Raw genomic sequence first — 27261 nt, 5'->3', positions numbered from 1 at the left:
TTGAACATGTTGCATCTTATTTTTGAGACAGTCTAAGGACTGAAAGAAACTAGGAGAGAAAAAAAAACATTTAGTGTAGTGGACAGCACTTGGCAATCAGGGCACCAATTCCACCTGTCTCACACTGTTTGGGAAGGCACTCACACACTCCCCTGCTTCAAGTTACTTAACAGGGAAAGTGAAGCCCAAGGGGAAGCAGCTAAATAAATTCAGAGAGGGGTAAAAAAGGAAAAAAAAAAAAGTGATGGAAAAGCCCCTTTGCTCCCCTTGAGTCTTTCTGAAGGAAATTCACAAGCACAGCAGAACAAAAGAAAAAAAGGACCTTATTCAGTTTTAAAGATATTTAAAGCCTGTTGTTCCTAATGGATTATCATACTTTAAAATAAACTGGATCAGATGCTTTCAGCTGAGCTGCATCCCATAACATCACTAGCTTTTAGAGCTGGCCTCAGAGCACACCCATTAAAACTCCATCAAATAATTACCATCAGTTTGGTCAGGGGTAGAGCTTTAACCTCAGACTGCATAATTCAGGGAAAAATTCAAAAATCTAGCTGTAACTTCTTACTTATTAAGGGTATTTTAATAGCCGTTTCTGCTGCCTCCCATGCTCCCACTTGTATTGCCTGGATATTGATGAGTCCAAATCTGCACAGGCAGAGCTCAAGTGCTCTGCCCTTGCTCCTCACATGCATATTTTTATGTTGATAACATCCAAACTGGACAAAAAGAGGACTCGATGCCATCAGGGACACTTTGTTATAAATTCCAGGTGAGCTTTTTCATTCCACTAGCCCAGATCCATGTCAGGAGCTTTTGTCTCACCAAAGATGAGCCCAACCCCGTAACATCCCCATAGAGGGACACAAGAGCTCAGTGACCCTGGGACACAGCATCTGGCACAGCACCACACAAGCCATGTGCCCCATCCTGCCCTTCTTGCTCCCCAGAAGGCCAGACCAGCCCCATGCAGAGCTGCCTCCTGTATACTGATAAAACGGCACTGGGTTTATGGAGACATATAACATGGTCCCATTTTAATTTCAGCATGTGAATCAAATAATTGTTTGGATTTTAGTATTGAGTCTACATTTCAGTGATTTGCATTTAAATGTGTTGTCAGAGAACTTCCAGAAATCTTTAATAAGAAGACCAATTTGCATTTTAATGTGCACTTAAAGAATTTCAAGAAATCTTTTCATGTGAATAGTGTTATCTGAGTAATGCTCACATTTAAAGGGGAATGAGAGCTGCTGATTTGCTAAGTACAATTCTAACAAAACTACTTTTTCGAGACAGCCCAGATTTGGTGGACTTTGTTTAAAAAAAAAAGTCTTACTGAAGATGTGGTTTACAGGGAAAGCTGGGAGAGCTGGAAAGGCAGTGATGAGACCTGGGCTGGCACAGAGAAGGCTGAAGAGCAAATCACCAGGGGCTCAGCCCTCTTCGTGACCAAGAGCACTTAGGTGAAGCCTGAGCCTGGTGGGCAAAGACCTGCAGAGGGATTGCAAGCTCTAAAGGGCCATTTGCTGGAGCTCACAGCTTGCTATAGCTTTATAAATAATTCAGCTAGGTAATGTCTTACTTGAGCCATCCTGAAAGTTAAAGAACCAGCAGCTTGTCTTCTATGTCAAAAGTGAAAATAGACAAAAGCATGATTTCTTTCCTGTTCTCCTCAATAAAAAGAATATTTTAACCTCCTTGTGACTCTCCCTGTCTGTTCAGGGCCTGTTGTTTTATCTAAGCCATACTATTACAGTTATGCCTTCAGGTTACAGGGCAACCTTGCTCTCTTCTAATCAATCCAATGCCACTTATATCAACCAGATTATTGGGAAAAGGAAGCAGAGAGGCTGGATAGTTTCTGAAAACTAAAAAAAAAATAGAGCAAGTCTTCACAAAATCTAATAACAAACACAAACTAAGACAAAAAAGGAAGAGAAAAACCCCTCACAAACCCCAATCCTCCCCAGCCAGACAAACACCTCACTGAGGCACAGCCCAGAAGAAGCCTCCTCCCTGCCATCACAGTCCTCCTGCCTAACCAAGCCTTACACCGCAAAGGGACAGAGGCTTACAACACAGACCACGTCCTGCAGCCTTCAAGAAGAAAACTGCAGTTGCCCAACAGCTTTGGGGGACCAGCTGGTGGCTGCACAGATGTTTTAACATCCCTAGCTAACATTTTTCCATAAATCAGTAAAATACTAGTATGTACCTTCATGATGTTAATCATTACTAGCAGTATGGTAGAGCTAGGGAAAGAATCCATGTTTCTGATTATCAGCTTTATCTCATAGTCATTCCTAAGCAGAGCAAAACTTTAAGCCAATATGAAAACAAGTTCTTTCTTCCATCTGTAATAGCAGCAAAAGAAATGGCTCCTTTAGGTTGGGTTTTCTTATGGAACATTTGTACATGCTTGTAGATTATTTTAACAGAAAATTAGGTTTCTACACTACTCAGGTTCTTTATGTTCTCACTTAAGCACCAAATATATTCAATATGCAGAATAACTCAGCTGATCATATAGTTAAATCATGCATTGAGCTTTAAGTTTTATTAAGTTAGCTTATATGTTTCTCCATTATCAGAACAGACAAGAGGCTCTAGTCCTTACCAAAAATACTCAAGTTAGGTTTATCTTTAAAATAAACCAGTCCAAAAAATTCATGCATAATACTCAAAGCAACTGAGAAGCCCATATTCCAACTACAGTCCCAATCTTACCTTCATCTCATACACCTTCCAGCACACACCCCACCAGCACTCTGCCCTCTTCCACTCCCCCAGAGCTCAGCCCCTGCACATAAATGTGCTTGACTTTAAACCACAGCTGTGCCAAATAGAAAAAATTGGGCTACAAGTGGTGTTAGCAGCTGTTTCCAATAAAGAGATGCAGACAGGCTTATCACTAGCAACAAGTGGAGGAACTTCAGAGACTATTGTAACATTAAAAACAGCTCTTTTAGGCCCCAGAAGTTACTTGCAGCTAAGACAATGTCAGTGGAACATAGGAATGCTGTCCTGCTGCTAAACAAATGCAAGGCTGAGGCATTTATAAAAAATAAATGACTTTAGGAAACGAAGACACTTATTTTTAGCAGACAACTCATTCCCTGACAATGCTCCGTTCAGTTCACATAACTTCACTTATACCCAGTGACTCAGGTTGTTTCATCGTCTCCTCGGTGGCTGCTGGCACGCACGAGGGGCTGCTGCGCCTGCCCTCACCCGCCTGTTGCACTGTGAACGCTGCGAGCACAAACTTATTCTGAGCTGAAAAAGGAGCTAAAGAGCTCAGATCCAGCCTCCTCTGCCTCCCCTCCCAGTCTGAGCTTTGCTAAAATACACAATGTTCCTATCCTGTGCACAACAGAGATATCTGTAATTTAAATGTATACACACATATATACGCTGCTCTCAAACGTGTATGCTCTCCTAGCAGAGCTTGCAACTCGCAGCTTTGCAAACCTGCTGGTTTTTTACAGTGCAATCAAAAGTTTAAAAACTGCAATTAGCCAAGTGGAGACATATGCAAGGCGACGGCACAGTAATTAGTGAAAAGCAAACTGGATACTTCAGAGTTTAAATTATCTAACAAACACATAATTGGTACAAAAGTAAGAATATTTGTTTGTTTACTCTATATGGGGTCACCTACTGCTTCCACTGAACAAAGCTGTCATTGATTTTAAATGGAATAGGCTTCTGCTGCTTAAGCCAATTATTTTCTCACCAGAGATCAGAGCATCAATAAAAACGAACAAATAAACCAGTTTTTGATCAGCTGAAATATTGGTTATGTGGGATTTTTATCATATTCTTTATTGCAATAAACATAAACAAAGCATCGCATATGCATCAACACTGCCAACTCTTGTAATTTTTCTGAGCATTTCAAGGCAGCTGATGTTTGTCCTCATGCCCCTGTCTAGAGACAGGGTGCTTCTGGGTGTGGGGGAATTTGTGGTTTTTTTTTTTATTTAAGTACAAGCGTTGACCCTGGGGTTGCAGGAACCACCTGTAAGCTTACATCTAGGGGCTAGGTTACTAGCGAGGGCTTTTTAATCATGTCAAAGGCAATACAACTGTTTTACAAGCCACCAGTTTTATAAGCCCAGGCTCCTGCTCTTCTCCTGGCTTGCCCAGGTAAATCAGCCAGCAGGAAAAAGCTGTTACCCCAGTGACGGGGGCACATGGCTCGCTATTGTCAGTAAATCCAATGGGTATCAGATGAAAGTGATCCTTCTGTGTCGTTTTAAAGATCTGCTAATCCATACCACATTTCCATATTTCCTATCTTGGTAGCCAATGATGCATTCTTAGGGAAAGCACATGGGATAGTCTTTACTGCCCAGTAATAAATTGTTGAGGAGAAAACATGGTGACAAGACAGGTTTTGTATCGTCCCTTATTTAAACAACAGTTCCAAGCACACAGAAACCTCTCCTTGTTTTAGAAGCTGGCTCTGTATCTCTGGTGAATTTGGGAGGGTCAAATCAATACATGCGTTGTTTGGCACATTGCTATCAGGGTGTGCAATACACACCAAATAAAACTTCAGCTACAAAGGCTGAAAATAATTTAAAGATCTCATTGAAATCAATTTAACAATGCTAGTGAATGGGCACAGCAATCCTTCTGATCCCGCAATTACCAAGAGGTTTACGCATTTTTACTCCGGACTTTGTGATTAGTACACATCAGCTCTAAGGGCTGGTGAGCAAGAGCTCGCCAGATGGATTTGGTCTCCTTTGGGAACATATGGGACGTGTCCCTGTCCTGCAGAAGGGAATTGTTATATATGAGGTTATATCCAGGTAGACGTGTTCAGAACAGTTCAGTAAAAATGTGACTCCTGTACATCCAAACAGCTTTTGGCAAACTCTGTCTTTATGAATTCATCAAACCTGATCCGCCTTTCCGAAGTGGCTGTGTCACTGCATGCCAAGTTAGCGCAGAAGATGATGGAGCGTATTATGACAGGCAAAAATACAGATGAGCACTTCAACACACACACAAGTGTCCCCTGGTTTGCATTTTCAGATAGGAGTAAAAGAAAATGCCTTAGATTAAAAATGCAGTGCCTGTTAAGGTCCATAGGCTCCAGCCTGCCTTCCCTCAGCCCTGGAAGCAACATGAACTGGCTCCTACACAACCCTGCCAGGGAAAAGGGAGGGGACGGGCACAGAAATGCATGGCGGAGGTCAGGGTACCCCCCTTTCAGCACAAACCTCCCACCCTGGTCCCACGGAGAGGACACAGTGGGAGCAGCCTTTCCTGAAAGGCTCTTGAAATATCCCTGACTTAGGTCATGCATATTTATGCATTTGGATTTATAGCATTGCAGTCAGAAAACTGATAACCATGCTTTAGGCATGAACACTGTTTACCTAAGCAGTAAGAAATACAAACAATCAAATATCTAATAACCTTATGCAAAGCTGTTTTAAAAGAAATATGATTTTCCCTAATGAAACATTCTTTAAGGTTTAACTTAATCTGTTCTCTTCAGTTACTTCATCCCTTGGGAATAAGCACATTAAAACACTGATGATCTGTACAAGCAAGAAGAGGCATTACAGTGCCATTATCAATACAAACCAATTTAAAATGCTTCCAATATTTAGAGAAGATTGCAAACAAAATCTCTGATCACTTTTTCAACAAATGTTTAATCTCTCCTTTAGCCATAGGTCTGTAAAAACTGCATCTGCAAACAAAAAAGACTGTATGCAACTAAAGTTGCCACTACAGCTGAGCAAACACATTCTAGCTAATATTTTACTTATTAAATTTCACTTTTTTCTTTTTTGGAATATGTTCAAAATCAGGTCACAGAACTTGAAAACATCTCATCACTGATATTTTTTTCTGTGTTTCTCCATGCAGTGGAGAAACCTGGCAGGGTCAGGTGCAGGAAATTCAGGTACAGGAAAATTTCTCTCTCCCCAAGGTGACGGTTTATGTCACCAAACAGCACGGTGGACACTTGGAACATGATATTGGAATTCAGGTTTGGTTTTATGGCTGTATACCGCAAGCAGGTGTACCGAGATTGGTTTCAAGGCCTGGTTTGATTTCAATCCCTCAAGATGTAGGTGGAGTGAAGCGTGGGAAGATCTGCATGGGATGATAATCCCATGGACATGGCTGGCAGGGAGTGGGCAGGAGGGTGGTGCACGCATGCTGAGGGGACGTGGGACATCGTCAGTGAGGATGAAGCAACCCGGTGCCAGGCTTTGCCAGCAGACCGCTTAGTAACAGCTTCACCCACGTGGAGAAGAGCAGGTGGCAGCAAATCTCTATGGCAGAGTGGCCACCGACGCTCAGTCCCACGGGAACACGCTGCAGGGGGATGGTCCCCAAGGTTCCCAGTAGAGAAAAGGGATGGTGTAAAGCTGTAACCTGCTCTCTGCAGCCAGGACCCAGCCACCAGTGGGCAGACCAAGGCCCCACCAGCTTGGAGATCTCCACCGGAGATGGAGAGATGGGGTCATCGCTGCCGTAAACTCCAGGGGCAGAGTTTTCCCATCCCCAAGACCAGAAGAGCTGTGGTTTTGAAGGCAATGTTTCAAACACAGCATGAAGTGCAAGAAGTTAATATTTCAGAGCTCTTTAATCCCCTCATTCAGAAGCAACAACACAAACTTTCAAATATTTACGTTTGCGAGGGAGAAGGTGGCAGCCTGGACCAGTGCACTGTGCCTTTCCTCTATCACCAGCTCACTGCCCATCAGGTAACCAGAGAGAAAAAACACGTTGTCTAAAGCAAGGAGGCAGCTGCGAGGATGTGATGGAGTCAGTTGCTCTCGTATATAGTGTCGTAATGTTTTTCCATGAAATATTCATTACTCATCCCCATTCACCCTGTCCCCATTAGTACTTAAGCATCTGAGCAGAGGAGAGGCCGATGCATGCCCCTCGATGGCACGGTGCCGGGCAGCTCCAGCGCTGCACACAGCCTACCCTTCCCAGGTACTCCGAGGAAAACCAAATTAGCTCAAACACCTCTGGCTATGGCACAGGCTTCTCGGTCAATGTCATGTTATCCAGGATAATTATGGAAAATACTAATTATCAGAAATAGGTGGGAGGGCAATTTTTTTGTGCTCCGGGGCATCCCAAAAGCCCTTTCTACATCAGCTCTGCTGGCCCAGCAAGAGGGGACATGCCAGCCCTGCAGGGACAAGACATCTCACAGCCTTTGGAGATGCACTCCAGCAGCACTCTGGTCTGCAGGCTGCCCAGGTGTCCCTGCAGCCCCCCAGCCGGCCCCCAGCCAGCCCCTGCTGCACCCTCCAGCCCAGCCGCCACAAAAGCCCTTCACATTCTTCACCAGTTTCCCAGGAAGCAGTAAAAATTGCAGCTGAGGGCCCTGAGTGGGGACCTGGGGAGATGGGGTCCCTGGGTGCCAGGTCCCTGCCGTGGGAAAGTGCCTCCATCCCATTAACGCTGTGCTCCGAGACCCACTGCGTTTTAAGGACGGGAACAGTATCTTCTAAAACACCGTGGGCTTTAATGAGCAGCAGGGAGATTTGTACATTTGCATGCAAGAGGAATGAGTAATGGCAGCAGGCATGAGGGAGGAATAAATGAACCTGATTATACCTGCACCTGCAACTGGCATCTTTGCCCTTACACCATATGTTTGCATCGTATTTCGTGGAAACCTTCCCTGCAGCTGGTATTGCCAGGATGTACATGTGAAATGCATCAAGGACAGGTAACAGACTAAGATTTATTTTTTCTGGTCCAGTCACTTGATCACAGTCAGACCTCAGGAATACCTTCCCTTGTTAGGAGTAAGCTGGGTAGACACTTACTCAATAATTTAATCCTTGGGAAATGTTGTTTGCCCCAATCTAAAGATCTCAAATACCTACAGCTTGTTTGAAATACAGGAAGCACTGAGACTCTCCTGCTTTCTGGATTGGGCTCTAAATTAAACACCAACACCACAGACTGGCACAAGCTTCCCTGTGACCAGCTGCACACAGCAAACGCCCCTGCTGAGAAGGAAGATCAACGAGCCACGTCAAACCTCACCCCTCCAAGAAGATTCTACCAACTGCAGCCCCCAGCAGACACAAAGCCAAAGCAGAATCAAGGTTGGCACACAAGAGACTTCCCTGAAACATATCCTCCGAAGTCCTTCGTATGTGACATGGGGCAGGAGAAATAGTGCAGAAAATGGATGCAGGTCCTTTATGCAAAACACTGGTCTCTTTGCATGAAAATTAGTACTATGTAGTAGATGTAAAATATTCAGGTAGACATTAATAATTTGTAGCAGTAGATTGTATTTTTTTTCTAGAAAAGATTAAATAAGCTTATAAATTGTGAAAAATAAAATAACCCTGTGTTTCAAGACAGGATTAGACAATAAGTATCAGATCCTTACTGGCGTAAAAGTGGGGTCAATCTGGATTTATTCGCATGCAACCAAGACCAGAAACCTGCCCTAGCATCCTCAGTCACACCGGGTGTACAAGGCCCATTCAGCACTCCCCGCCTGCACAAGCCCTGCCTCGGGATTCAGAGCCACGGGAGGTTTCGGAGCGGCTGTGGTCCCTGCTCGCCCTGGGGATGGAGCCAGTTTTGCCCTGCGGGCGGCTGGGCTGAGCACACAGCACTGGGACCTCTGCAGAGCTCCAGTCCGCAACCTCTGCCAGGCAGGTCCTCCTGCCCACGCCTCTCAAGGAGAACAGCAACAGGTCTAAGGGGAAATAAAAGGGGCACTGGGAAGGAAACAGTAAATATATAGAGAGAGGACTTCTAGCAGAAACAGGGCTGTTACAAGGGAAAAATATTATGAGAAGATTTGCACATGTGTACAGACACACACATACGTGCATGCACACATGCACAGGGAAAGAAAAAATGACAAGTAGAGCAATAATAACAATAGTCAAAAAGTCATTTGTTCTTAACCTGTTCAAAGTAAAAATAACTAGTGTACAAGTTCACTCCTTGGACCATCTGCATCTCATAAGCATAAGTTAAAATCCTGACACCATCTGTTCAATTGGAATTTTAATACTGTACCAATATGCCAAATCACAATTATGCTAGCAAGGACAGCAGCCTCCTCATTTACCGAACAACTTGCTGCCGTACTTCAATGAGATGGGCAACAAAAAGCAGCCAGCTTGGAGCAAAATGGATGCCGGTGCTTGCTGCTAACCCTGGGGTGGGGGACACAGGCCCATGCCGCCAGTGGCACTCCAGGAGCCACCCTCACAGTCCTAACATAAAATGCAATTGGGGTAGGACATCTGAAGACTAAAAAATAAACAGAAAAAATTCACTGGGTTCTCTTGGAATATATTTTGTTCTCAACAACAGTGGCACATTTGCCATCCTGCAAAGTTGGCAACCCCAGCAAAGCTCTTCCAGAAGAGAGAGATCCACCACCGCTGTGATGAGGTTCAAGTCCCCTGGCACAACCCAACGCCCTTTGTTGGGCCACGGTGGTGGCTGTGACTGTCTGGTCCTTCTGCACCTCTGCCAGGCACCAGCCGTGGTCACCTCTATTGCTTCTTTGTCTCTGTGATGGACCAAAGAGGAGATGCTGAGACCCCAGCAAGACCCAGGGTGGTTAGAATTGCAAATTCAGGGATCAGTCTGAATTCAATGGCAAAAAAAGTCTTGTGAAGTGTCTAAAAAAACATACCTTGCTAAATTAGCCTAGCAAGATTTACACCATCTTTTAACTAATTATTACTAGAGAGGCTGTTGAAAGCCTTTACATATTTTTTATTGGTCCTAGTGGGAAAAAATCCATTTCAAAATGGATATTAATATAATATCTGCCAAGCCTTCTTCCGTGATTTTTTTTTTTTGCTTAGCAATATTGTCGAGTTACAAACCATACATCATGTCCTGTGCTTCTTAGGATCAATTTCTTCAAGAAAGAAAAATAGAAACGCGTTCCCTTACCACTGTAGGATATAAAGTGAATGAAACTGAGGGAGGGGAGGAAAGCAAAACACTGGCAAGTGAGTAAATTTTAAAGACATAGCACATACCCATTTTTTCCTGATCAATGGAACTACGTAGGCATGTTCATGAAATTTAATTAAGTTCTGTTCCCCAAAAAATCTATGTGCAGTGTTTCCTGGCAATTATTTATTTACTATCTGCCATGTAGCTTTTAGCTTTCATCCAGAAAATGATTGGTTCCCACTGCATTTTCATTAGCAGGCACACAGTAGAGAGGCTGCTTCTCAAATCGTTTGTGGGAAGGTTTGCTCTTCTTTCCCCATCTGTATGTGACTGCCTTCTTGCAAAGACGCACTTCAAGTACGATGCCATTTGTACCAAAGCCACTAGCAAAAGTTGGAAAAGAAATGTACACATGAACAAAATTCAGTTTCACTGCCAGCAGCTATGAATGCTGGGGGAGCCATGGCTTTTGCCTGTTTGCATCCAGACTTGGTCTGATCCCGAATCTGTTGTTGCTGGATTGCAAATACACAAACTCAAACCTCTGTGCTACTGCAGCGAATTTATTTGGGCATGGCAGCAATGCAGCGGCATGCAACACCCCATCAAAGGGGATGGGAAACATCTCATGGCCAGGGCAGCCTCAGATGGAAGGTCTGGATCCCTTGGCTTATCTGTTGAAATCAAAGAGACTGCAGAGACGCCTGGGGAGAGGCAGACAAATCGGTGATCCTGCCCACGTGAACAGGTCTTGGCTGCTTATGTGCCACCTGCTTTGTACCAGCCTGACTGGAAACATGTGGGCTGCTACTGGAGAAGAAAGGATGCAGTTATTAAGAGTTTCAAATGGATCACCTTCTCCAGTCCTTCGAGTTTCAGCACAGGAAAGGTTATTCTGACTTCTTAAACCCAGAAAATCTTTATAAAGTAAATACTGACGATTCCTAGGTACAAACCAAGTATTCTGAAGGTTTAAAAGTGGAAGTAAGTTAGAGCAGGGTTTGATTTTCCCCATTAATGACCTCCAGTAGATCTGCCAGTCTCAATGGAATGCAGACTACCATGGGCTGCCTAATCCCATACCTGGGAAATTTTGTATTACCTTTATAATGGGAGGTAGACTCATTTGTATTCATTGCCCATCCTGCAAGCAAACAAAAAAACAAACAAACAAAAAATCCAAACCAACTAACAGATGTAAAACAGGAAAAAAAAACTAGTTGTGACATCCATTTCTATTTTAACTCCAAATAATGTGACAATACTGTCCTTCAGGGAGGGAGGTTATTTTATTTATTTATTTCTATCATAAAGGACGTCAAAACCCATGCACAGAACAAATACTATTGCTACTAAATGTTCATCTTTACGATGACATGTGAAAATGTTCATTGGCCTTCTGAAATCAGAAGCATCCTTGCGCGGGTTGGAAGAGGTGAACTGAACTGAGCAAAAAGCCCCCCTGGGGGCTGCAGCAGAGGAGCACGGTGAACCAGTGGGGAGGGACCGGGTCTCTCCCCAGCAGTGCAGATGTCACCGGGTTGTGGAAATTCTTCCCACAGACCAAACTTAAACCAACTTTTCAATCTCTTTGCAAGAAATGGTATCTTTTGACTTCTGCTTTCACTTACAGGACTCTACAGGACTCTTTAGAGCAACAGATTCTTTACTGGTGAAAGCATTTTTATCAGCATCCTTATTTAAATATTCTTTGTCTACTTAAAGTAAGGCAGACCAGCTTTCTATCTGCAGACTCTGAATTGAAGGAAGGGAATGATTTAATCCTCACATAATATAAGTGCATTGACTTGAGAGAATAGAGGATTCATTCTCTTGAATGCTCACAAACGAATGAAATCAAGAATACCTAGAAACTACACTTCCCTCAGCTAGGAAACACATGCTTTTGCATCGTCATAATTGTGGCTTCACCAAGGAAAGCAAGGACACCCTTGGGCTGCACATGGTTTAGGTTAAATAACATCCAAGGGAATGAAATAATTTATGAGTCATGGGTACAAAACCTCTCTAACCTACAAGTCTTGTGGTTTAAGGGGGGATGGCAGGATTGAGAGAAAGTCATTCTATCCAATACTGGCAGGAATGGAAGAGAGGTAAATCAATCAGAGAAAAGCACTCAGGTTATAGCATGTCATGATCAAACTAATGAGACAAAAAGAAGCCAACTTTCAAGAAATTGTCAGCAACATGTTTCTGATGGTGACCTCTCAAGAAAGCACAGCTGTATTTAAATAAAAAGTACATTAAATATATTTGCTGTGTCAAACAATGAGATATCTTCCATAGCAAACCTTTCTAGTCAGCCAAACCACATGGGAGCACACACTTTTGTCAGGGTAAGAAGCAAGACAGGGATAATGTGTTGCAGAAATGCTTGGCCAGGTCTTCAGCTGTGGTAGCTGGTGCAGCTCTACTGGGCTCAGCAGAGTTTTTGTCATTAACCTGACCTTTTCATATTTACTTTTCTGCCTATAACATATAACACTATCAGTATTAACAATAAAGTTAATAAATGATATAATAAATAGTATTATTTATACATTAAAATTATATTACCACTGACCACTATTCAGAAACAGAATTCCCTCTTTAATTCTGCAAGAAGACAGTGTTGTTTTTTTTTTTTCCCCACAATTATGCTGCAACATTGTAGCAAACGAAAAGAATCAGGCACCGTCTTGAGGACCAGCTCCCTGCACTGACTTTGATGATCACCTAAAAACTAAGAGAGAAAACCAAAGCCAACATCTTTATAAAATAATCAGCAACTTATCGAATTCCTCCTCATTAATTTTTGTATGTCATAAGCAAGGAGGTTTTAGATTTTCAGTGAAGCATCTCAATTTTTTCAGAAGCCCCAGTCTTCTGCTCTGATGCTCAGCCTACGCTTATTTGCCATATGACACCGCACTAAGGCAACAACACTGCAAGAGAAAACTGTTCAAATTTTATATGAAAACATCCATTATCGATACAGATATTATATTTAGTTTAAGTGATGATCAGTAATCACATTTTCATATAAGCATGCAAACAGTATATTTGCAAAAAGCCATCTTCACTTCCCAGTCTCGGGATTAGCCTCTGCAATCCTTCTGGTCCTTTGTGGAACAAAATGTTGGATTTCCCCATGCTACCAGTGAAACTCTTGAGCTGAGAAAAATTCAGTATAATTCCCTTTGTAGGAGCCCAAACAAACATTTTTTTTAAAGCTCTCTGATGGTATGCTTTTTGCTCACCCAAGCTTTGCTTTGAGTTTTTGGCTTTGAGAATATTTAAAGTGCAAAATTCAGTCAAAATCAGCATGTTCCACTGCGTTCTATTTCAGCCTGATTTAATTCTGGTGTAAAAATATACTCTGATTCAGTTTGATGGAAATTCAGTCTGAAGTCTTGAAATAAGTCTCTTCCAAAATATGTAGAGAGAGAATTTTTTCTTTAAATTTGGCTTTCAGGCCCTGGCCAAAGACTGAACAGCAGCGCTGGGTCTCCATTCCCGCCCGCAGTCCAAGCTCAGAGCAAGGATGAGAGCATTCCTCGGACCGCTGCTCCCTCCAAAGTAATTCTGTTCTTCTAGAAGTGCACTCCAAAGCTCAGGTTCATTTTCCTGTTTGAAATTAAAGGTTTGGGGATGTTGTATTCTTTTTCCAACAAACTCCAGAGCCCTGTGTCTGGAGCACAGCTATAGAGATTTTCATTGCGGTGTTAAAAGGAGTTTGTTTTTGAGGTTTTCAGGATGGATTGCAAACCGGGATGGCCAGGGTTTTCTTCACTGTATTTTGGGTAGGGGAATTTTTTAGCTGCCTTAGCAGCTAATCAATGAGCTTCTATAAATCGCTAATCACTTTGTTAGTAGATTCAGAAGAAGCACTGGAAAATTTGTAACGCTAGTGATTTATGAACCAGTTTCCTGAGTCCAGGCAGTTATTACAGCTGTAGAGTGCTCACACCAACACTCAGCTTATGGACAGAAAGGCATTTTACATGACTGATAGTCAATAGAAAGTGGTCAACAGGATCACACTCTAATTGAACAGTTTATATTTATGGGTATTTCAACAAAGCTTATACCCAGCTATTGAAATGTAAAAAGTGTTCTCACAATTCTAGACTTCTTGCTTTCCTTTAAGCATTATTAGAAAACTAATATAACGAGCTAATTTGGGAAAACTAAGGGAAACGGCCTACACAGTACTCTGATGCCCAGTATACTGCTGTTCATTCTCTATTTTATTTGCCCAGATCCTGCTAGCAGAGGTATTATCTATTTTCTTCCTTTACAAAAAATATGGTTTTGAGCAAGTTTCATAAAAGGTTACTCTTGCTCTTTGCAAAGATGTAATTTAGATTTTGCTTCTTCTCTCCACATTTACTGTATGTTAGCCTTGAACTTGAAAAGCCGAAAAAAAGGCAAAGAAACTGAGAAAATGTTGCAGTTACAAATTTAAACAAAACCAGGATGGCTGGAAAAAAAAAAAAAAACAACCTGCTTCAAAGAAGTGTTTGTCTGTGTATACAATATGTTGCAGATATTCATTGAATGGCAAATATCTGTGTTATGTTTTCTTATTTACACTCCTTTGCTCTTTCAGATTTTGTTTTCATAAGAATCACAACTACATTTCAGCAAATCTTAAAAAAGGCCAGACCTCAACAGGCTGAATAAAGCTGCAGAAAACCGGCTGGTGGGATCCATTCCACACCACTCTGCAGAGAGCAACCCAAGGATGCTGGGCCACTTCCACCCGTGATTCTGCCATCCCAGGGCAGCAGACTGGGCATTCCCTGCTTCCACACCTCCCGGGACACCAGCAAGGGAACACCTCACAGGCACACATCTACTCTTATTACAGCAAAACCCTCCTCTGATCTGTCAGTCTACCGAAACGGTGCTGTGGGACCTCATGCACGCTGTTCCTGGAAAACATCCAGCTCAAGACTGTAGTTTAAAATACATTGATTTTTTTTTTCCCTAAATGCCAGCCCTCCTTGGTTAATCCTTTAGTCATTACAGTCTCTTTCTGGATCATGGAGCAGTAGCAGCAATTCAAGCTTCACAGGTGAGGTTCTGCCTCCAGTTTGTACCTGTTGATCCCGCAGAAGCAGAGGCAGCGGCCAGGTGCAGCGAGGACGCAAAGCAGCCTGTGCCCGCGGCCAGGCCCTCACTTCACTGAACCCTGCACGAATATCTCCATTGCCTCTCCGATACTTGCACTGCACGAAGCACGCGCAGCCCTCCTGACAGCTTGGAAAGAGAGGGAAGGCGCAAACACCAGATCAAAACCCACTCCACAACCTCTTCGGGCAGTGCTGATTTTATCACCTGAACTCACAAACCCCCTGCCACCGCAGAGACCTCCACAGACAGGGGACAGAGGGGCAAGAATTTGCCTTGGCAGGAAATCCGTCTGGCTGCTGCGCAGGTGTTGTGACAGAGGGAGGATTTGCATCACCAGGTGGTATTTTGGAGCAGCAAGGCAACGGATTTGTACAATCACGACAAACATCTATCTCAAACATTCAAGTCAATGAAGATCGTATCCAAAGGGCTATGAAATAACCAGCCATGCCGTGAATACTGGGTAGAGACAAAGGCCAGTACCCAAAAGCCATCCTTGCCAGTTCCTGAACACGACTATCCATACATCATTAGAATGAACTCCGAGTCCTATATCCAACCAACTTTTTTACCAATTTTTGCTTCAGTTATCCATTAAGCTGGAGACTTGTAGACTGATCTAACAATTAGATTTGACACTATTGGTTTCTAACAAATAATAGCATTTTTCATCTATGGAATAACTCTTATCAAACCAACAAACTGTACAGGCTTTTCAGTCTGCCATGACAAACTAGGAAAAAATCAACCATCACTCAAGTCTGACCAAAAAAGCTAGGAGCAAGGTCCTTCTGACATGAATATGCTAGCAGACTTGGCTGATTACAGCCCCACCACCTGCAGACGAGCATCCTTGTGCGAGAGAATTTTGTTTGGCAAGATGGACCAGATTCGCTGATGATGACAATAATTACCTGGAAACAGAAACATCTCCTGTCAACAGGAAAGGAAGCCTGTATTATTCATTGGATTAGACTTTATTTTGTTATCTTTTGGGTTATTTTGATCTCCACTGATTTAAAACCAGACAGAACCAACTACTAGAACATAGAACAGTATCAGTTTAAAGAGAGAGGAAAACAGGTGATATTCCTCTTCCACATCTAACTCGATTGACAGCACAGCTGTAGGTGTCACTGTGCAAGAACATTCAGTTTTGTTAGTCAAATTTCTACCACACAATTCATTTATGTGTCAGTGGTATGTACATCAGTATGGGATCTTTTAGGTCTGTTCATGCATACAAAGTGACGGGCCGCAGCTGGCTGCATTAATCCCAAGTGGATCATCTTGTATAAATGACACCAGGATTATCCCAGAGATACACGTCCAGTGAAGGGCCATCAGAGCGTATTTGCAGAGGATATCACTTGGCATTTGTCTTCCCTCCTGCACAGCCCCACCGCAGAGGATTCATCTGTTTATCCCAGGATAATCTGAAACCTACTTAACAAACATCTCTACACATCAGCCTCCTACCAGCAAGTGAAAGGCACACCCAGCCAGCATCTTCTTGAAAGAGTAAGGCGAGAAGGCCAAAATTTACAACTGTCCCTAGAGCGAGTGGAGGCAGCACATGTCCTTCAGGAGCAAGAGCCTTGTTAATTAATATTTGGCTTTCAGAGCTACAGTGCCAGGAACAGTTTCCTTTGAACATCTGCAGGTGCTTGAGCTGCTCCACATGTGCAGATGTGAAGTGGCCGGCAGAAGGCAAGGCTTATGCAAATCAGACTGATTGTCCTGATTTTCTCATGCTTGCTCAGACTTTGAAACACAGCTTTAGGAAGGGCAGGGACAGTCGTCTGTCTAAATCTCTGTATTCTTTCCTGCTAGTGAACTTGAAGGAGCATTTGTCAACCCCTCTCCGTCTGCTTGTTGCAGGAAAACATTTGGGTTAAACCGAAGGCTTGACGTACCTAACAAATTCTCCCTCACCTTGTCTTGGTGTAGTTGTCAGTACCCACATCTTTTCCCTACTTCTTTCTCTCCAGATTGTGTGTGAATTTTCTCTCCTTTTCCTCCATCTGTACTACTTCTATATTTGTTCCTTTTTGCCTGGTAGCTCTCCTCTCCCCTGGCTTTATTGCTCCAGCTGAGCTGAGGGCAACCTGCTTGTTGTGGTGCCAGCTGTGCTCCTTATAGGTGCTACCCACAGCTGTGCAGGGAGTCACGAGAGTAAAAACAAGTGGTCTGACATGATATATTAGAGTCAAGATCTCCCCTCTGTACTGTGAACTGTTCTGAGAGCCTATTGCAGTCTCAGCCACTGACAAGCAGAGAGAGAAGAGATGTGACATCAGGCTTTTGGGGGGCAATCACAATATGCAGACAGGGGCTGCCATGCAGTTTCTCCCCATCCCATCCCATCCCACCCCATCCCACCCCATCCCATCCCATCCCATCCCACTGCCATGTCACTCGGTTCCTAGCTGCTCTGCAGACACATGCACACAGCTTGCCATGTTGCTGACCTGCTGTCTGAAGCTAAAGCCTTTGCCATTTCCAACCTGTTATTTTGCTCTTCTGGCAATCACAACATCCACATGCAGGACTGTCACGCACAGTCCTGGCAATGCTGCAAGACTGGAAGCAGGCAGAAAGGGCTGGTTTGTAGGTTATGGGAGGTGACGAAAAAGAGTGTGCTGCTGCCACTGTGAAGTCAGGAATGGGGCCAGGCTACAAAAGGCTGAGCCAGCCCATATGCTTTAACACCCTTCACCCCCACCACAACATTTACCAGATGTTCAAGTGCACATTTTTGATTCATCCCATCGTAAAGGTTGAAAACATTTAAAAATGAAGATCCAAGCACAGGCTATCATCCTCTTAAAAAATGAAAGTGTTTGGAGATGAGGTTTCACTTCAAGATCATCAAAACAACAGGAGGAGGGGACCACAAAACAGTTCAAGTTAGAAATCCAACCTTAGCCAATATAAAATTTAAGTAAACATCTTTGACATAAGAGAAACTGGAGGGAAAGAAAATGCATGAGCAGAACCTCACCTCCTTTCCTCAACTCATATTCCACCTGTGAGCAGGAGGCAGGCTGTGACTCCTGCCTACCCACCACGCAGGAACTGCGTTTCAAAGAACTGTTTAATTATGGCTCTAATGTACCAACACAGCCTGTCTCCAAACCCTCCTTTGCATCGGCCTATTTGAGACTGGAGCGGAGCCCAGCTGCGCTCCGAGGATTGCACTGTCACCCCGAGTGCCGGCTTTGCAGCCCATCTTCCCACCCGCTCAGAAAAACAGCTGCAGGTTTGCTGTACAGGACGCTTTCTGCATGCCCTGCATTTTGGGAAAACCTCCTCCAGAGAACATGAATCTCCCATTAGCCTTAATAGCACCTAAATTTGAACAAGGGGACAAAACGTCATACAATATTAATCGTGCAATTCTGTTAACAGCACGCACTGTACCCATGTGAGTAGCCGCACAGTTTACACCCCCTTCAGTCCATCTGATCTACTTTCAAAAGGATTTGCACATGAAGAACGTCCTTTATTTTGGTGCTAACCACAGGCATTTACCTTCTGAGTAGTATTTGGAGCATACAATGTATCTGGTGTATCAAAAAAATATTCCTCCCTCTATTCTTCCTCCTTTGGAAATAATCATCCTTTCCCAGCTCTGAAGAGTCCCTCCAACTGTGCATTTCACAGGAGCTACTAAGCAGCGCTGCAAAGACCACCTCTACATCTGCCTAACCAGTTGTATTAGACACCTCCCATGTTTAGGCCCATTAACCTGATCACAACAGCTTGATGAATTAATGCTTATATAGACACAGTTGGCAACTTCTAATTAAATAATTATGGCTAAGCAGCTGCAGAGAAGTTGTAATGTTCCACTAGAAGCCAGATGTCAATTTTATTGGTCCTCAAAGTTTCAAATGAAATGACTTCGGGAAATTTGGAAAGGGGTTTCTTTGGCTCCGGGTGAATTCTGTAGGTATCGTGCCTGCTCTCAGGTCGGCTGGCTGCAGCCAGACCCCAGGCACGCGGCTGGAGAAGGTCTGCATCCCACCAGTGGCTCTATCACAGCAAGCAGCAAATGGCACAAAGTGTAACCGAGTGATTTGGATCGAGATAAAAGAGAGTGTTTTGGCATCACGGTTGTTGCTTTAGCTTTTACCTAGGGAAGGGCCCTTTGAAAAATCCATCTCTGAAACTGTATCAGTGTCAAAAATACACAAAACTGATATGAGCCAAATGCAAAGCCTGTTGAACTGGATAAGAGTCTTTCCAGGAACTTTAATTGGATTGCGCTTTCCGTGCATTGGTGAGAGAAGATTTTGTGACACCTACTATAGATTTCCACCCTCCAAAATTTCTAAGGTTCCTCTCATCTTGGTACCTAACCCCAGCTGTAGTGATGTGCAAGCAATGAGCAGTCCTTGAAGGGAAAAATTTGAGTAATATGAAAATCAGGAGTCTGTGTTTGCTAATTCATGCAAAACCTATCTTCATCCTGTTTTCAATTAGCAAACCATTGTGCCTATAAGGAACTTACATTTTTTTCTGATTTTAAATACAAATGCAAACACAATTTATTCTAATCCATCCCTTTAACTAAATTAATTCTCCTCCTATAACTTGTATGAGACACTATGATTTCAAACAGAAGCAACCTAATAATAGAAATCATCCATCCCTGTCAGAATATAAGTGGATCCATGACCTTAGAACCATTTTGCTAAGAAATCCAGCTAGAAAACTGATTTTAAGTAAATCTACGCATATCAAAAATACAGATGGCTTTTCAGGATGCTAACTTAAGCATCATTACATAAGCAGATTAGGGCTGCCTGTTGAGCCCCGACACAAGAGTAGAGGGCATCCAGTATTACACACAAACTATTCGCTTCCTGATACATCTTTCATCTAAAACTTTTATCAGCTCCCACATTACCGAGCCTGGTAACTGTAAGCACCGCACACAGCGCAGCAGGTCTGCCGGCAAAGCATTCTCCTCTAAACCCCACTGCCCAAAGCAGCAGCTGGCTAAAGCCCATTTCTACAAATGGACCGGGGAAATGTTCCATCCTTCACCCTCTTGAAATGAAAATGGAGGAAAACAGCCTCGTGAACCTCTCAAATGTTTAAGCACAGCAGTTGTGGAATGATTTTCTGATACAGAATTATAGAATCAAAATTACCCTCATGTTACCATTGGTAACGGTGCCTCTACCTGAATATCAACTTAGAAAGTTAATGAGCCTGCTAGAGCTCTCAGCTAAAATTACCACAACAGTATGTGATCCGATGTGATTGCGGTAAGCAGGGCAGATACTTCTCATTATGAGGATAGTTTGTTTTTCACCGGCATGTTGCATAACAAGGCGCAGCAACTTGCCTCTCCTTGCTCTGAGCCCTCATTTCAGAGCACATCAGCTGGCTCCGAGAAGGCCCCCTGTTGAAAAGCAGCCAGGGGGATGGGATTTTGTTTTCCCTTCCCTGTGTGTAAGTGTGTCAGGTTTGTTGACAGATGGCTTGGCTGACTGTGCTTGACTATTATCAAGCAGCTATTACCTTTGTAAATTGAATCCCATTTGAAGATTTTCTGTAATTAAATCTGCAGTGTGTTTGCAAGGCTTATATTGCATCCCGCACGTACCTGGGAAGCGTGCAAGGCAGTCAGATGGCTGATTTACACAGCCAGAGACAGCAGCATCCTTCAGCCACGGGGATGGGGTGCTTTTGGCAGTCTGTGCTGCCACCTAGCCAAGACCAAGCCACCGAGTTCGGCCTTGCTTTACATTTTGAAGGCTTAAACTGAAGCGTATCCCCCCCCAGATCTAAATAAAGCCTCAGTCCGCAGCAGGAAATTTGCACTGTGTGCATTGAGAATCGTACAGTCAGCAGAAGAGAGCGGTTTAAAACAGGTAGTTACATTTCCCTCAGAAATGTCTTGTACTTACGGTAGAAGACATATTCAGTGTAGCTGGACCAGACCTTGTCGTCTGTGTACTGGTTGACAAAGGAAGCCGTCACCGAGGAGTTACAGGCCACCATGTGGAATCCACACTCGGACAACATGTCGAAAGCCCTCTCCAGGTGCTTGAACTTGAGATAAAACCTGGAGGTGTACCTTTCTGGAGCCCTGTCTGGGTCTCTGCTTTCATTCAAACTTTCTCCAAAGACCTCTTTCACCAGAGCAATCCTTCCACAAACCAAAATCCTTGGGACCCTCCTGAATTTGGCATCTGCTTGGCTCTCCCTGCCAATAGTGCACGACCCCCGGTACCCGATGGTAATGAATCCCCACTTCCGATCAGGCGGTAAGAGCGACGAGGGTGGACATATTCTCGTGTCACTGCCTTGGGAGACCTCTTCGTAGTCGCTGTGGCAATAATCATCGGGGCTTTGCTTGTCATCGGGAGTCAGGAGTTTGACCAAGTCCGGGAGCTGGAAGTACTCAGCCTCCCTCTTGAGCCTTCCCTTCTCTGGGAAGTGGTCAGGCAGAACTACTTGCTTGTCCCTGAGATAGTCCAGAATATAGCGGAAAAGGAAACCATCTCTGTCGATGAAGAATCTTCCCTTGGAGTCCTTGGCCAGATCGTTGGCTGTGTCTCTCTTTGGGGTGAACATTTTCCACAGCAGGGAGTGAGGGGTGCCAACCAAGGTGGAGTGGCGAGTGAAGTAAACCTGGCCACCCACGTTTAGCTCCACTACCTCTGGGAAGGAGTGCAGCCCAGTCCCCTGCTCTCGAGGAGGAAGGTAAGTCCTGCAGTTGCCACTTAGAGCCATTGTACTTTAAAACAGAAATCAGCAGCACGAAGCAGCAGGACTATCAGTCACATCAAAGTGTAGAATAAGGCTCCCAACATTAAGGAAAAACAGAGGGAAAAGGGGAAGTGAGAAAAGAAAAATAGCCGAAAGCTTTGTTTAAAAAAAATCTGAATTGTCCATGAGTGACAGTGTGGCAGAAGTGGCTTATTCCCTAAGCCATAGAGGCTGGAGAGCAATCACTTCATGAAATGCAATCACATCATTAGATCTTCCAACAAAGCCAGCAAAATCAAGGTCAAGCCAAGCCTATGGTCATTCACAGGTCTGTCAAAAGGGAAAACAAAATAAGACACAAATTATTCTTTTAAGCCTCACAGAAGCTGCAACAGAGAAAAGCAGATCAGTTTAGAAAGCCAAGCTAGACCTCCTGCTATATAGGTCTATTTTTTTGCAAGTTCTACGCTTCTTTTTCACAAGTACTAATCAATGGAAGGACTACGTATGACTCCACTGTTTAAAAGAAAATGCATACTTCATCTTTAAAGAAACATCTAATTTAGACATGCACAGGAGGGAACAAGAACAGCGAGTCTTACCTTGGTTACAATTAATGCATAGCTCTTGTAAAGGAAAGCAAAATTTCAAGACACTCAGAACACACATACAGGCACACAGAGTCCAGTTAGTATGAAATCCGATCCCGGCAAGGGACAGCAAAGGCAAGAAAAGTGCTCTTAGCAACATCCACGTAGATCTCAAGAGTTAAACCGAGTCACAGGAAAGTTAACCGTGGCAGGTGACGAGAGAAACCAATACATACAGCACGATGGGGGAGAAGAAAAAAAAAAAACAACAACAAACCCACAACAAAACCCCCCCGAATAAATCCGAGCGGGCTCCGGGAGAGCGGGGCAGGGGGAGCGCGGGGCGCGCGTTTCGGCTGGCTCAGATGACTTGCAGAAACCCCGCAGCCTGCGCTAAGGGCTGGCGGGCTCCGGCGGCTCCCGCGGCGGCAGCCACCCGGGCGGCGCGGCCGGCGGCGCGCCCATGTCCCCCCCGGGGCCGCCGCCGCCGCCGGGGCCGGGGCGCTGCGGGGCCGCCCCGTTCCCGCTCCGCCCCGCTGCGCCGGGCCGGGCCGGGGGGCCGCTCCCGCGCCCCTGCGCCGCGCTGCGCGGCTCTGCTCAGCGGCGCGGGGACGGGAGCGCGGAGGGCGATGCCGATTGCATCATCTTAAAGGAGTCGGGCCGGGATGGGCGGCCGGGACCGGGCCGGGACCGGGCCAGCGCCGGCACCGCGGCCAGCGCCGGGGCCGGGGACAGCGCCAGCACCGGGGACAGCGCCGGGGCCGGGCGCCGCCGTGCCGGCGCCGCTGCCGGGGCGGCGGGAGGCGCTGCCGCCCGCCCCGCTCGACTTCGGGGAAAAGTTCCTCCCCGCTCCGTTCCTCTCCGTCCCCCTCCGGCCGGCAGCGCCCCGTCCCCTGCCCGCCCGCCGCCGAAACGTGCCTGTCCCGGCTCCGCGCAGACACGGCGGTGGGTTCAGCCGGCGAGGCGGGCGGGCAGGGCGGGAGCGCCCGGCGGGTGGGGGCTCCCGGCACGCAGGCCCGTGGCTTTCAGGCAGGACCGTGATTTTATCACGCTGCTCGCACTCCTCATCTCCCCAGCGGCGACCCAGAAAGGGCAGGAGCCAGCAGTGAGGTGATCCGCCACCACGGCGGGCCGCGGGAGGGAGGAGGTGGGACCCCGAAGGAGGCTCGGCGTGGCAGGAGCGGTCCCGCACCTACTTTATTTGTCGGTCTTTAACGGGTGGGGGAGCGGGGAGCGGCGGCCGCGGCTCCGCGCCCGCCCCGCGCTGCCCGTGGCCGTGGGCGCGGCGGCACCGCCACCTGGCGTCCGCGGCCGCGCAGGGCGGCCCCGGCCGCTCGCCCCGGCGGCAGGGCCGCGGGGGAAGGCGACGGAGCAGCACCGGGGAAGGGGGATTCGCCGTGCGGCTGCTCCCGCTGCTGCGGGCGGGCTCCGGGTCGCTCAGCCGGGCGCCGCTCCGCTCGGCGGGACGGTAAGCGGACGCCTCGGGTTAAATAAGCACCGCACAAAACAGCCGCTGGCATTAAGTCACGGGGCTGCTTCAACAGCTCACCGAATCGCGACCACGATACGCACCCGCCAGGGATTTCACAGCGGGTCGTGCAACGGGAACAGGAAAGTCCAGCTTTGTCTCTAGCACACATCAGTTCGGGGTAAAAATAGGTTACTCAGAATAATAAACGGATGATAAAATAAAGCCTTTTACTCAAACATTAACCAAAACCCGGAGGGGAAGCTTTAGAGGGAAATCTTTGTGTAAGGAAGTTACCATGTGCAGATTTTTTTTGCTGACTACACTTAAGCTGCAGATACTTCAGCAAGATTCTTCTGAAAACATGGTCATAATTTAAAAAAAACAGATAGTTAACATAACATGCTAATGTAAAAAGTACAATTTTCAAGGCTAAGGCAGAAAATCATGAATTTGTATACTTACAGACTTTTCAAATTCAAACCTGAGAGCTGAACAGTTAATCAAACCCTCAAATTTTTATCTTAATCAATTAATGAATCCTGAAGCAACTGCTGGGCTCCTGAGCCAAGGTTCTCTCTCTTACTTCTGGATCTGATTTCTAATTTTCAAACCAGCAGAATCTGGTACTACTACAGAGGCTGCTCGTTGTACCTCAGAAAGGGAAAAGACACAGTATTGTGCACCTTCACTTGCAGTTCTGTCAGACCAGCTGAAGAACTACTCGTCAAGTGCTCCATAACCCCTACGAGGAGGATGTAAAGGTGTGACGTGACAACATGTTAACTTAGATGGCTTCACTGCTTTTTAAGAGTCCGATACAGTCAGTGCATACGGGCTTTAACATCTACATGACCAGTCAGATGAAACAGTAGCTTCCTTTGGGATTTCAGCTCGTTAGTGCTGCCCCTGTTCAAAGCAAGGAGTATTGCATCAGCTTTTTCAAATACTTTAGTTATTAATGTTAGTTAATATGCTGTAATAATATTTAAATCAATTTTCATAAAGCCAGTAATGCCATATTGGCAGGGCTTGAAGAATCAATTCACTCTGCCCAGTAAAAATTGATCTTGTTCGAATAAGCACCGAAGCCATTTGTGATCACACAGTATGATTAAGATCCAGACCACCAAGGCAGGGGGAGAAAGGTCACCTGGGTAGAAGTTTTGGGGGCCGAGTGAAGACAACACAGTAAGTCTGATGTGCAGGCGCTTAGGGAATGGCGTGGTGATAAGAGAACCTTATAAAAAATTGTGATTCCTGACAAGCTTCTGTGAAGCGTTCTGACATGGATACCATGTGATTAGTGAATACAGAGATATTCAAGCTCTAAGACTTTTTTAAAAATTATAATCAGAGCTGCCCTTTGAAAAGAACAAAAACCTTAGAATTTTAATCACAACGGCTTTAGAAATGCATCTGCACTTTTCAAATAATAAATGAAAGAAATTCAACTCCTGCTTGTATTTCTTTACACAGGATGTTCCAATCATTTTACTGTAACATAATATAATTTCCTTTGATGGAATGACTTCAGTAGTAAAAGCATCGCATAATGCTTCCCTGCTAAATACGAGCCATTGGCCAAATCCATCAAAATGCAGCCTGAGAAGAGTGAAACTTGAAAATTTGGGCCAAATACACAGGTGACCTAAATGTAAAATATGTGTCAGGACCACACTAAGGTTCTTACCTGTTCAGCTGCAAAACCAACGCAGCTCATTTGAAAAGCAGCTACACTTCTGACGGAAAAGAAAAGCAGCATCTATCAAAGGGAGGAGGATGAAGCATGTTCCACTTTTAACCGATGCCTACATAACCTTCAATATAGCTAGGGGAAAATTTAGCCTGAGCTTAAAGTGTATGTTCCAAAAGTCACAGCAGAGCTATGCTTAAACCCGATATACTAATGGTGTGACGTCATTCACAGGTTTGAGGTCATTCCATATGACAAAGTGCTAAATTAGCATTCAAGCTTTCAGGAAATCATGGGACAACTGACTTCTTCAAATTCTGTGGGTGCTAGAAAAGGTGTCTTAAAAGAAGCAGCAGTGAATGTTAGAAAGAAAGGGTAGTATTCAGCTAAGTCTGTAGTAGCAATGGGATGTATACATATCACCTTACATCTTGCAGTGTGAATACACAAGCTATAAATACGAATCAAGTCACCCACGCATAATGAGAAATGTTGAAGCTGTTTATCAGCATTTAGCAACACTGCAGAACTTCAAGGCACTCAGAGGAGTAGCAATAATTTCCAGCAGAAACTGAAGGAGTAATTCTGGGAAGAAAAAAAAAAATCTAGGTTGGATTTTGGACAGAAGATTTCAGCTAAAAAGCCACATGGGAACTTTCATCACTCTGGGTGATTTTTACACACAATAGTTAAAATAAAAAAAGGAAGAAAGAAAAACAGTACTTGCAGTTCTAGGCTTAGGCTTTGATTCAGAAATGACTTCAAGGTGCCACCTAAGGATCCTTCACCCACATACCCTGTAACATTCAGTGCTCCTCAGCAGTCTCATACCTAAATACCGAGCCAATGCAACATTTCACCAGGGCAAAACTCCACCAGGCCAGAGAGAAGAGTGCAGTTTCTGAGAAGAGTGGCATGGCAAAGAGAAAAAGAAACGTCTGGCCCCAGCAGATGTGTTGGGCCCGATTCTGGCTTATTGTCAGAGCAACGTAGAGGGACAGTGGCTTCAGTGAGGACCAGACACCATGTCCTGTAGGTAGATGCTAGCGCTTCCAGACAAGACTTCCAATCCAGTCTCAATCCATAGCAAAGAATGGTAACAGAGCCCTGGTAGGAATAAATTTGAGGCTCTTGCAGAGTTACAGACCTTTAACCCAGACACTTTTCTAAAAGGTGTCTATCATTCCTAGAGTGGAGTGGTCTTCACATCGCTCAGGCAGCTCTAGAAACTGAGTTCCCAAGAAGTGAGCCAGGCAAGAAGAAGTATGATACTGAGCTAAAATAACACGTTATCCACTGATCCAGCAGTGTGAATTACATACAGTGAAAATCTCATCTGCTGAAATCCAGCAGTATGTGTGAATAAGAAGCCCTAACAAATCTTTCCTTTTGAAGAAAAAGCATAAAGAAACACTAAATGGCAGAATCTCCCTAAGAAAAGGATCTGTCAGCAAAAGAGCACCAGTGCTATAAAGTAGGGTTTATTAACAAGTACATAGTAAAGCATTACCTAGATTTGCCCTTGATCTTTTATTCATAACTCAAGTGTATAATGTATTTTCATCAAAAAAAGGCAAAGGGGAAGAATATCTTTCACAGCTGCTCAGCACGTGAGCACGGGCATGGTGCAAGGAAGACAATTCAAATAGAAGACATGCAACAACACTTTTTTTTCATCATGTCACATA

The 27261-nt window shown here is 44.8% G+C and overlaps 1 protein-coding gene across 1 annotated transcript in view; it reads right to left on the bottom strand.

Moving 5' to 3' along the window:
- KCTD16 (potassium channel tetramerization domain containing 16) overlaps nt 1–21843 on the bottom strand; it is a gene marked incomplete at both ends in the record, with an annotated part of 78268 nt that extends 56425 nt beyond the window's left edge. The window contains one exon of the mRNA XM_082323796.1: nt 21015–21843. Coding sequence (XP_082179922.1) covers nt 21015–21843 — 829 coding nt within the window. The remainder of the gene's footprint in view (nt 1–21014) is intronic.
- Between the last annotated feature and the right edge of the window lie 5418 nt (nt 21844–27261).

This window comes from Platalea leucorodia (assembly GCF_965183815.1).
Source record: "Platalea leucorodia genome assembly, chromosome: 11".
NCBI lineage: Eukaryota > Metazoa > Chordata > Aves > Pelecaniformes > Threskiornithidae > Platalea > Platalea leucorodia.
The sequence above is the reverse complement of the archived record's forward strand: the minus strand, read 5'-3'. Positions and strand labels throughout refer to the sequence as shown.